General features: G+C 55.3%; 1 protein-coding gene across 1 annotated transcript in view; it reads left to right on the top strand.

Annotated features, from left to right (window-relative positions):
- Positions 1-4,559: 4,559 nt before the first annotated feature.
- RAMP1 (receptor activity modifying protein 1) overlaps positions 4,560-12,632 on the top strand; it is a 31,303-nt gene continuing 23,230 nt past the window's right edge. Inside the window, exon 1 of the mRNA XM_058533492.1 lies at positions 4,560-4,702. Coding sequence (XP_058389475.1) covers positions 4,578-4,702 — 125 coding nt within the window. The 5' untranslated portion in view covers positions 4,560-4,577. The remainder of the gene's footprint in view (positions 4,703-12,632) is intronic.

Here is a 12,632-nt window from a genome sequence, read left to right on the forward strand (position 1 = left end):
CCTGTCTGGTCCGGGTCTCTTTGCCTGAGGGCTCCTTTCTGCCTTTGTGTGGCCACCATGTATGCTCATGTCGGGGGTGTCTTCCTGCTGTGGAGAGAGGGGAGCCGGTTCCCCCCAAAGGAACATGGAATTCCTAAGTGATGCACCGCGCCAGGGACGGTTCCTGTCCCAGCACGCCGAGGAAGGAGTGCCGTCTGCTCGCAGCCTCCGCATGCAGCCTTTGAAAGACACAAGCTGTGAATGATTACATTTGCAGTCACGCGGAAATGGAACCCATGTGGCCCCAAACAGCTGGTGTTAAAATTTGGGGCAATTTCATTCAGTTTTTGAAACTGTAATGTTGCCTCTGTTTCCAGTGAAAGAAACCACATCAGGCTCGTTTAAGGAAAATGTCAGTGTTGTTCTCCTGTACCTGAAAAAGGAAGCTGGTTTCCAGATCCACCCGAACAGCTTGCCGGGCCTCGTCCCAGTTGTAGGAACTGGCAGAGAGAACGGCCGTGGCTCTGGGCTCTCCCAGGGCAGGAAAGAATGGACAGGGGGTCGGTGGGACTGGCCACCACAGGTCTCACCCTTGGGAGGCAGAGGGTGGTTCAGAGAGAGGTGAGAGATGCAGCCCAGAGCCAGGCCAGGGTCAAGGCCAGGGGGTAGGCCCTGCAGCCAGCCCAGGGCAGGAGTTGCACAGACAGTGGGAGCTAGAGCCAGCCTTGTTCCAGCGTGATCTCTGAGGCTACAGGACATGGTGGCCACTGAGGGCCCAAGGCAGCAGGGTGGGGGCAGGCGGCTGTCTTCCATAGCCCAGAGGACAGCAGGAGGTTGACCTGAATACACCAGGGAGGGACACCTTAATAGGAGGAATTATGGTCTGGGGCCTTCCCCCTCAGAGCTCATTCCAACCAGATGGAGGGCCTGGTGGCACTCCTTCTGGCCCCCCGCACCAGCACTTCCCCTCTTGGGGACCCCACCAGAGGAGGCAACATCTGGCTCTGCTGGACAGTTATGCAGCCCCCACTTCCCTGGCCCTCAGCGGACTTGGGAGCCACCCAGCGTCCTTGTAACAGGTTCCTGCAGTGCTTAGGTCAGCCCGGGTGGGTTTCTGTTGCGGGCAGCCAAGAGCCCTCGCTGAGGTGCACATGCGTCTTCGTTTGCCCTAAAACCAACCCTTCCAGAAGAGGAGGGGCCCCACCGTGCTTCCTGACCCTCTCTGGGACAGTCCAAGGCATTCTAGCTTCGTTCCCACACAGTATGTCCACTGATAAGGCTGGGGGGCGCCGTCTCGTTCGTTCGTTCATTCATTTGACAAATACTGATGCACAGAGGGCTGGGTGCCGGGGAGGATGTGCACATGAGTCAGAAAGGAGTGGGAGATGAGAGGGCAACCAAGACTGTTCCCAGAAAAGAAAGAAACCTCCTACCTGCCCTACCCAAGGCGCTGAGGAGGTGGGCGGGGGGCAGCTGGGGCCTCAGAGGAGGAGGAGGCGACAATGGAGGAGGACAGGCGCATTTGGGCGTGGGGTTTGCTGGGGGAAGGCATTCCCAATGGGGAGGCAGGACGGGTGCTGGAGCAGTGAGGGAGTGGGGACAAACGGAGGGACGACCCTCGAAATGAGGCTGGACGGGCAGCTTGGAATCCCTTGCGGGAGCCGGTATCTGAGCCTTCCTGAACTACCCGTGAGCCCCTGGCGCTTCACCTGTCTGGCAGGTGGGCTTTCTTAGGGGCGTCCTGATGGGGCAGGTGTCAGGAGTAGCCCATTCCCTGGGCCTGCCTGACAGTGGGCAGAAGAAGCCTCCAGGGTAGAGAGTCTCCCACAGCTGGTCCTACGGGTGCACTCACTGTGCCTGTGTGGACCCTGCAGGGGACACACCTGGGCTGTTGGGAAGTGGCATGAACCAAGGTGGGTGCGGAGGCTCCTGGGGGCAGGGACCAGATCTCACTCCCCAGCCTCCTGAGCACCCCCCTGAGGGCCAGAGGGATGTGCTCTGCCCTCCGAGCTCTCCCAGGGGCAGGTGTAGCCCAGAGATAAGGGACCAGCGGCCCCCCCATGGCCCCATACTCCAGTAGGGGGGCTCCTTCCCAGGGCGTCTGGGCAGGGACAGTCTTGCCTGCTCCTCTCCTCAGGAAGAGGACCCTTTCATCTCTGCCTGTCCCCCACCCACCATTACTCCCCAGCCTCTTGGGCTAAAAACCCCAGGAGTCCTTGCTGCCTCACCCGGCAGTAAGGTGCCCTGCCCTAGTGGACAGCCTTGCCTGCAGGGCACCATGCAGGGCAGTGGGCACAGGATGGCTGCAGCTCACCTGCAGTCAGGTCACAGTCCGAGGCTTTCTTCAAACTTCTGCTGCCAGGCCTCACCTCTGTTCATTGTGTGTCTTGTTTGTGTTTTTGTTTTTAATTGAACACAGAGGTGTGTTCCATTGCTATGAATGTCGCTTTCCTTGCTTTGGCCAATCTTGTCAAGATGTGTGCAGCCTGGAGCCTGTCACTTAAATCAGTCAAATGAACTTGTTAGCCCACCCGCGCCCATCTCACATTCTAGTGGAACCCACGGGTCTCGGAAACACAGGCCCTGGCAGAGGTGGGCAGTCTCACACCAGCTCCCTCTCCTGGGAACCATGGAGGGGCACAGGGAGAGTGTACCTGGGGGCGACTTCAGGGCCACACTGCCCATGTTCCTGGCTTGCTGCAGGTGGCCTTTGTGCCCGACCCACACTCCTGGCCCTCCATGGATGCCTGCAGGTCCCCAGTGTCTATCTGTCTTTCACTTTTGTTTAAGGCAGCCAGTCGGCTTGGTTACCTGTAACCAAGGCCACTCTTTACCTGTTCCCCTCCCAATGCGACATACCTCACTCTGTGAGCCAGTCGTCACCTCTGCGCTGTCCGGGGCTTCAGCTTCCCATCAGTACTCTGTTCTGGCAGAGCCAGGTCAGAGCCCTGGTGTGCAGTGTGTGGAATTCATCCATCCACCCACCCATCCACCACCCTAACCATCCACTCACCTACCCACCCATTCATCCATCCATCTACCCACCCATGCATCCATCCATCTACCTACCCATCCATCCATCTACCCACCCACCCATCCATCCATCCATCCACTCACTCACTCACCCATGCTTCCATACACCCACCCATCCACCACCCTAACCATCCACTCACCTACCCACCCATTCATCCATCCATCTACCCACCCATGCATCCATCCATCTACCTACCCATCCATCCATCTACCCACCCACCCATCCATCCATCCATCCACTCACTCACTCACCCATGCTTCCATACACCCACCCATCCATTGATCCATCTACCCACCCACCCATCCACCCACCCACATATCCAGTAATTAGTCATTGAGCCCCCTGGAGTTGCACTCTGGAATGGTGCTTCACGGCTCCTTGTCATCACCCTACTCTGTGACACCTCACCCCTCCCCTAGCCCTTCCTGACATGCCCCCTTGCTCAGGTGTGCCCTCTGCTGCACTTCCCAGCTTCCCACCTGGTCCTGAGCCTCACAGGACCGGGAGCTGGCTGGGTTCAGGGCCAAGGGAGGTGAGGCAGCTTCAGTCTAGCCTACATCTCTTCTGGTGCTGGGACCTCAGGCCCATTTCTGAGCCTCAAAGCCTCAGTTTCCCTATCTATAAGTTGATGATCATAATAGGTAGGACCCACCTCCAAGGTAGCCATGTGTGGTGAAGAGCCTCGGGCAGTGCCCGTACATCACAGGGACTGGAATACCAATTCCTCTGCATTTTACAGGAGACAGAGGCAGAGGGGGCAAGAGTTCTTGGCGCCAAGGGTGTGCCCACATGAGTGCACACCCCTCTCTAGGCTATGTTTCAGAGACAAAGACCCCAGAACCCCCCTCCCTATCTTCCTGCCCTGAGGGCGGCTGGCCTATCCCTGGGTGTCCATTTCACCCACTGCCCTGTGGTCTCCCCTGGCCTGAGGGCTGTAAGGGGCACTGGGTGTCCCCACGTGTCCATGACGCCCAACGAGGAGTCCAAGAATTCCCAGCACAGCCCTGGCTTCCCAGCTCCAGGCTCCTTCCAGGAATTTGGAAGGGCCCTGCTGGTAGGGGTGGGGCTGGGCAGAGGACCCAGCATAGCCTGGGGGGCAGTAGGTGGGCCAGCAGCCAGACTCTGAACAGAGAATGCAAAGGACCACACCCCCTGCACCCTACCCATAGAGAGGTGAAGAAAGTGGATGTTCAGCCTGAAGAAGAGGCGGCCTAGTGGGTAGGGGACCATGGGAGAAGCTTCCCTGCCTGCCCAGCCTCCACTAGAGCCAGTCGTGGGCTTGGGGGAAATGAGTGAATTTTGAGTGTGCAATGCATTGCTTGACCAATAATTTTTACCTCATATATTTATGAAGGTGGGAGGGTGGAACACATTCCATGTCACGGTTTGTCACCTGAGTTGATAACTGGTAAATATTCAGACACAGTGGATATGGGCCTTCACAAGGGCCCTGGGATGGGAGCCCCCAGCCCACAGGGAAGGCAGGGGAGGGTTGGGCGGGGGCCCCAGCAAGGGCGGAGGGTGACAGTCCCTGGGCGCTGTCATTGCAGTGCATCAGCTCTTCATGGCCATGGCCTGCCAGCACGCAGACTACGGCACCCTCCTCCAGGAGTTCTGCCTCGCCCGGTTCAAGGTGGACATGGAGGCCATCGGGAAGACGCTGTGGTGTGACTGGGGCAAGACCATCAAGTGAGTGTCCCCTGATGGGAGGGACGTGGCTGTGGGGGAGCCTTGGGGCCACAGGGCCTGGTGAGAGGATTCCATTGGAGGCCACGGTGAGGGGTTCTTCACTGCAGTCCGGGGTGACGGGATGTAGCCATGACAGGGGACAGACTGAGGACAAAGGGAGGTGCCGGTGACAGTTGGGTGTGGACAGTGAGGGGGTGGGAGGAGGCCATGTCCATGATGGCCTGGGGCCAAGGTGGACTCAGGGATCCATGAGGGGGCAGGAGAGAGAGGGTCCCATCTGGGCCGTGTCCAGTCTGAGATGCCTGTGGCCCATGGGCAGGTGTCTGGGGGACAAGGGAGGGCAGAGTCTGGTGCCCAGGGGCGGCTGAGCGGCCAAGTCTCTGTAACAGGAGCCCCAGCTTGCAACGATGTCCTGCTTGTTCCCTCGGTCCCTGTGGTCAGGCCAAGGCTATCCTTCCCACCCTGTTCCGGGCTCAGAGCTTCCTGGAACCATGGGGCAGGCTGTCACCGGAGGGGTGGCCCGAGGCTCCCCATGGACAACAGCTGGTGCTGAGCCCCTTCGCCTTTGTGACTCAGTCCTTCTGCCAAAATGCCCTTCTTCCCACCCCCCGGGGTTCACCAGCTGCCTCCCTCAGCCTCTCAGGCCCCAGGCACCCCGGGCTTCTGGAGCAGGGATCAGAACTTGGCATGTTTGCCATCGATGTTCTAGTCTGTGTTTCTGCTTCAGTGTGCAGGGCATGGGGGCATCCGGGAGCTCCAGTGGGCAAGTAAAGGAAACAAGAAATACCCCAAAACGCTGAGATCACAGGCTGGCGGCTGACCCTGCCATGCACACGGGATCCTCAGCGTGCGCGGTTACCACGGGCGCTATGATATCCTTCCTGCAAAGACCTGCGCCTCGGTTTACCACACACAGGAGCGGGGCACGGTGGTGCTGCTTGCTTCCCTCTCCTGGCGTCCACCCAGAGAGGGCACTTTCCTCCAGGGCCTGGGGCAGGAAAGAGGAAAGGCAGGGCGGGAAAGAGGAGAGGCAGGTCTCCTGATCCTCATCCGTTCTCTGCCGCTTCCAAGCCATCAGGGTCTCATTTTCTAGGCTGAGAAATTAATCATGAGTAAGAAATCGAGTGGGGACAGGTTGTTAAAAATCAGAACAGCCTGTTCTCTGGGCTCAAATCACTCAGCTGAGTGATTTGTGCTTAAATGAAAGATTTCATGTTATTACAATCCAGGGAAGACACAGTGGGGGTCCCTGGAGAAAAGCACTCTCTCCCATGCTCTGTGTAAGCCATCATGGACTTGTGTAGGTGGATTCCAAACTGGTGGCCTCGCAGAAGATGGCAGGGTAATGCCATGTGATGTTCTGAAAGAAGCAGTGGTAACACGTTACTAGGAATGGAAGCCACTGCAGCCGGTTTCCGACAGTGCCTAGAGTGCACACGGAAGTAACTACCACTCCTGCCACTGAGGGTTTGCCACAGTTTACCGTTGTCAGGGCCGCCTGGTGACACAGCTGGAAATAGAAGCAGGGGGCGGGGGGTGAGGTTGCTAGGAAATTTCTTTTATTTAAAAAGAAAATCGAGGGGCCAGCCCGGTGGCGACAGTGGTTAAGTGCTCGCACTCCGCTGCGGCAGCCCGGGGCTCACCGGTTCAGATCCCCGGCACACACCAACGCACCGCTTGTCAAGCCATGCTGTGGCAGCGTCCCATATAAAGTAGAGGAAGATGGGCACAGATGTTAGCCCCGGGCCAGTCTTCCTCAGCAAAAAGAGGAGGATTGGCAGATGTTAGCTCAGGGCCGATCTTCCTCATAAAAAAAAAAAAAAGAAAGAAAATCGAGATAATTGAGGGAGGAAGAAGCAAAAGTCCTCATCATAACAGCATCTCAGCAGGTCAGCTGGGCCTGCCAGCCCCGGGGTCTGTGGTCAGCAGAATCACGGCTCCTAGATACGGCCACATCCTGATCCTGGATCCTGGGAATATGTTACGTGGCATGGCAAAGGGGAAGTAAATTGCAGGTGGAACTAAAGTTGCTCAGGTGACCTTGAGATGAGGACATTATCCCGGATTATCAGAGTGAGTCCAACATAATCACAAGGGGCCTTAAATTGTCCCCGCTTTGGCCATTAGAACACCTTCCAGCTGGCTTTTGTGTCCTTTTGACCTGCCCCCATCCTTCTTTGAGCACTTCCTTACTTTCTGGTACCAGGAGATGTTCCGGGCTCATCTTGTACATTTTTGGCCCCAGCCCTGGAATCAGCCATTTCACCAAGGAGCCCTGGTTCCTTTTATTGAAGAATGGTATTTAGAAGCCAGGATATGTGTACAGTCATGCATTGCTTAAGGACGGGAACACGTTCTGAGAAATGCATCGGTAGGTGATTTTGTCGTTGTGTGAACATCATAGAGTGCACTTACACAAACCCAGATGGTGTGACCTGGGCTACGTGGTACTGATCTTATGGCACCACCATCGTACATGCGGTCCGTGGTGGACAGAAACATCATTATGCTGCACATGACTGTGTGTACACACACATGTATTTATACCAGGGATTTAGACATAACCAATGAGGCCATGCAAGCGCAGAAGAAAATGTGGGTGAATTCCTCTTTAGCTTTGGCGTCGGGAAGGGCTATGTCTAATGATACTTATTTTAAGGAATTGGCTCACATGATGGTGGGGTCTGGCAAGTCCAAAGTCTGTAGGGCAGGCCAGCAGGCTGGAAACTCCAGGGCGGAGCTGATGCTGCAGCCTTGAGGCAGGATTTCTGAACTTACCGTTAAGGCCTTTCTACTGACTGGATGAGGCCCCACCCACATTATCAAGGATCATCTCCTCTACTGAAAACCAAGGGAGCGTAGGTGGGAACCAGGTCTCCAAAATACCCCACAGCGACACCCGAGTTAGTGTTTGGGTGAATAACTGGGGACTCTAGCCTGGCAGGTGGACGCGGAAAACTGACCGTGACGCTGTGGTCCTGAGAGTCAGCGCTACACTCCCGGAGAGGCGTCCTTTCCCTCATCCCCGCCACCCCATCCCATTCCCCCCATTCTTTTCACCCCATCCCACCCACCCCCGGTGGGTAACCGATCTCATTGGTTTCTGGTTTTTCCCTCTTGTATTTCTTTTGCACAAATGAGCAAGTGTGTGCATTTTCTTTTTTGTATCTTCTTCTTTCTTACACTAAGGGCAGGATACTGTAGATATTCTTTTTGTACTTTGGGGTTTTTTTTTCCAGGTAGCACTATATCCTGGAAATCAGTCCCTACCAGTGCATCGACAGCCTTCTCATTCGGCTTCACAGCTGGGTAATACTCCTCTGTGCATAGTTTTTTGACCTCTTTCCTATGAAGAGGCATTTAGGTTTTTCCAGTATTTTCCAATTTCAGATAGTGTTAGGTGAATGACCTTGTGCATAAGCATTTTCATATTGTTGGAGCTGTATCTTCAGGGTAGATAGAAGTGGGATTGCTGGATCAAGGTAAGAGTAGAGGTCATTTTGTGAAGCACTGCCACTTTCCCCCAGAAGGGCACCTGTTTGCATCCCCACCAGCAGGGTGTGGGGGAGCCCCTGTCCCCACAGCCTCGCCCACAGACCATGTTGTTAGAGGCTGGAATTTTCCCCGTCTGAAAAATGAGAAACGGTGTCCCAGTGGTGTGTTCACATGCATTTCTCTAGTTAAGAGTGAAGCTGAACGTCTTTTGTATGTTTAAGGACCATTCTTATGTCTTTTTGGAGAACTGTTTATTGGTGTCTTTTCCCATTTTCTCTCAGGTTTCGGGTCCTTTTTCGAGTTCCTTCTGTGGTAGAGGAGACATGAGGCCTTTGCCTGTGATGTATGTTAGGGACTTTCTCCCAGCTTCTCAGTTGTCTTGGACTTTGTTTTCATGTTTTTGCTGCCACATAATTTTTTTTTTTATGTAGCCACGTGCATCCATCTGTTATCACCTCTGGACCTGAGTCATAGTTGGAAAGCCTTGCTCTGCACAGAGGTTCGAGAGGAGCCCCCCATGTCTTCTTCTTGAGCTGGTCTGGTTTCTGTGGCCACATCGAAATCCCCATCCATCTGGAGTGTATTCTGCTGTGTGGTGTAAGCTAGGAGCAAACTTCACCTTTTTCCAGAGGAGCTGTCCAGTTGTCCCGTCTATTAATGAGTCATCTTTGCCCTCAGTGATTTGAGATGACCCCTTCATCCTATCCTAAGTTTCCCTGTGCACTTTGCCCATGCCTTTATAAAATCGTCCCTTTTTCAAACCTTCTTCATATTACCTGCATCTACAACATTAACTTCTCCTCCAGAACCATCAGTGGGTCCTCACCACCTACTGAATGTTTACCTAATTATCACTGACATCATTCCAAGAAGAGTTTATTATTATAGCTGCATTTATTGAGCACTTACTGTGTGCTGGGCATTGTGCTAAGCACGAAACATACATCATCTCATTTAAGTAAGCAGCAATGTCAGGAGGAGGGAGAACTATTGTAACCCCCACTCTATCTGTGCAGGCTCACAGCTAATAAGGCCTGTTTGAGTCCAAAATCCCAGCTCTTGGCACTCCCTGAAGGCACGCGATGGCTCCCTCCTGATTCACAGGGGAGGTGTGGGGGCGTCCTGTCTTGAGATAAGTGTGGTTCTCTGGGAGGGGGATGCTGGCTTCCAGTGGCCATCTCAGCCCCTGCCAGTGTCCAACGGGCCTGGTGTCCGTGTCACTTAGTGGGAAGGTGAGTCTCCTCTGATGGCTTCCAGTGGCCATCTGCACTTCCACACCATCTGCATTGAGATACCAAGCTTGGTACTCAAGCCAAGGGCAGACTGTCCAGAGTCTCCTGCAGCAATGAAGGTCTGGGGGGTCTTGGAGTGAACAGGCTGGGCCAAATGACTAGGAAGGAGAAGAGAAGAAGGACCCAGAAGGCACATTGAGGCTTAGAGGAGCCAGGCATGTGTGGGTAGAAGGGCTGTCACCATGACGGAGCACAGTGTCCCACGGGGAGCAGGCCCCTGATGTGGAAGATGGACAGAAAGCCAGACAGCTGGCTGGCTCAGGGAATTCTTCTGGCTGGGACTGGAGGACTGTGAGCCAGGCAGGTGTCTGACAAAGGGCTCAGGCACTGGGAAAGACCCTCCCCAAGCCAAGTACAGCTAAGGCTTGTCGGTGGGGCGAAGAGAGCAGCCCAGCGAGCAGACCTGGGCAGTTGTTGGGGTCTGGGGTCCAGGACCAAGCTGAGGCTGAGGGCAGGGAGCTCCAAAGGCCAGAGCACCTGTGGCCAGAGCTGCCCAGTGCCTGCTGCCTGGGGTCATGGCTATCCCAGGGGCTGGGACATATGGAACAGGGAAGCTTCTGGACTCTCCTCTGAAATCAGAGAAGACTCCAGTTTAAAGCAGTTGCACATCAGAGGAGACTCACCTTCCCACTAAGTGACACGGACAAACATGAGCCAGCCAGGCTTCTGTCGGATGCATACTCAGAAATAGATGGGGAGAAAATCCAACACGGGGTGCGTAGGGGTCTGCTCGTGCCTCCAACTCTCTGGTTCCCGGGCTGCCAGTTCTACCTCCTACGTCAAACCAGACAGAGAGGAGGGCCTGTGTCAGCCGTGCTTCACTTAGGACATTGAACGGAAATATTGGGTTATTTCCAAATATTTTTCAGCGCACTGTGCATGGTTGCTCAGAGATAGAAATTTCTCAAGTGAAAGCAAAGGGCTGACAAGAGCATTCAGGCCACGTTCCAACAAGAGGACAGTGGCCATTCTTGAGTGACCTGCTGTGGGACTGTGGGCCTGCTTTGGTTTTGCGTTTCAAGGCTTGTAATAGTTAGAGCTTACCCCGGGACCGTAGCTGCCCAGCGTGGTTCTGCGTTTAACAGTCCTGGACGGTAACCCCTGCTCCTCCCTCGGGAGAATGGCTCGGGGGTTACTCCTGAGTCCTTTCTCGTTTGAGAATGCTTGGGGTGCCTCAGATTCCTCAGGGGTCTGACCCGTCCCTGCACCAGGCCCCTGCAGGGCAGGTTCTCCTCTGTGCACCAGACCGAGTCCAACACGTCCCAGGGGTTAGCTCATTAAACAGCAGCCTTGGTTGGCTAATGGAAATTTACCGTAATTTAGTTTAACTGGGAATATAATCTAATTTGGGGAGCTATAGAGGACATGGGAAAATGTGTCATTAGAAACTCTCATTTCCAGAGAACTTTGTGTGTCTTGGGGAGGGAGAGAAAGAGCAGAACAGAAAAGAAAAGAAGAATCTGGAACATGCAGAACTCAACTAGAAAACAGTTGGGTTTCTTTTTTTTTTTGTGAGGAAGATCAGCCCTGAGCTAACATCCATGTCATTCCTCCTCTTTTTGCTGAGGAAGACCGGCCCTGAGCTAACATCTATTGCCAATCCTCCTCGTTTTTTTTTTTCCCCCTTTTTCTCACTAAAGCCCCAGTAGATAGTTGTGTGTCATAGCTGCATCCTGCTAGTTGCTGTATGTGGGACGCAGCCTCAGCATGGCGGGACAAGCGGTGCGTCAGTGCGCACCTGGATCTGAACCCGGGCTGCCAGCAGCGGAGTGCGCACTCTTAACCACTAAGCCATGGGGCCAGCCTCAGAAAACGGTTGGTTTTAAAGTGACCAAATATTGGATTTTCTCTCCAAGACAGGAAATGTTAGGTGGATTTAGGAGATCAGGGGGCACCTCTGCTCCTCCCCTCACTGCAGGGTCCGAGGCATCACTTTGGGCAGAGGGAGAGATGTCCGAGGTGGCCCAGGCATCAGAGTCCAGCGGCCCCCAGAGAACCCAACCTCACCTTCCTATCAGACAAGGCGCCCTCCTCTTTGCCCCAAAGCTTGCAGATCTGTAGATGCTGGCTGTGTCCGCCTCAGCTCACAGCACCTTCGGTTACACAGCCCGAATATGAGGAGGGGTCTCCAGCCCAGGGAGGGGCTGTGGCCCAGCGTGTTAAGTGAAGGACACAAAAGGAATGTTCAGTGCCTGCTGTGGTGGGTGACTTCAGTCCCGAGCGCCAGGCCCAGTGCTCCAGTCCCCATGACTGCCGACTTAGGCGGGGCACGTTGAGCCCCTGCAGGGTCTTTCCAGGGCCACTGCAATTCCCGCTCTGCTGGAGCAACAAAGAGCCGCCCTTGTGTGTTCCCGTTAGAAGAGTCAAGTCAGGCAATTCTTCAGAACTCAGCATCACGTTGCAACAGCTGCTTTTGTTTTGAATTCCAACAGGAACTGAGAGGAGGCCTCCTTCTTAACTCATGGAGTTCTCTCTGGGGCAGCGGGCCACATCCTCCCTGGGGTTCCTGCTGTGCTCAGCCCACTTCACCTAGGTCTCAGGATGGGCCATGCCCGGGGTGGCCCCCTGCCTGGCCGGGATACCTGGCACGGGAGGCCCGCCCACCTGTGCTCTCAGAGCTGGCTCCCATACCCACATGGGTTTGCTCATCGAGACCTGCTCATCGGGTCTGCCCTGGGACTTGCCCCCTGCCCACGAGTGCTTGGGCTGCATTCTTGTCTGGAGGACCTGGCATAGACGCCCACTCCCTCACCCCTCTGCCCGCCCAGGTTGGGGGACTCCTTCAGATGTCTCAGAGCCCACCCTCACACCCTCAGGCCCAAGTGCACAGAAATCTGGTGGCCAACCCTTGACCTCTCAGGGCCTTCCAGGAGGGGCCATGCCAGGAAAACTGTCCAGCTCACCTGTGAAGCCAGGCTGGTTCCGCTGAGGACACCACTCCTGCTCCCCGGCCCAGGCCTCAGCTGAGGTGCTCCGGCCCTGCAGGGAAGGTGTAGACACAGCCTTTCAGTAGCAGTGGCGAGGGTGGGTGTGGGTGGGTGAGGACATCTGGCCTGCTCCTTTCCAGAGCCTGCCTCTCCACTGCCTCATGTCACTCTCCACTCAAGTCTTCTGGGTGTGTGGGACTGTGGAGGGCCCGAGGT

This window comes from Diceros bicornis, chromosome 37 (assembly GCF_020826845.1).
Source record: "Diceros bicornis minor isolate mBicDic1 chromosome 37, mDicBic1.mat.cur, whole genome shotgun sequence".
In the NCBI taxonomy this organism is placed as follows: Eukaryota; Metazoa; Chordata; class Mammalia; order Perissodactyla; family Rhinocerotidae; genus Diceros; species Diceros bicornis.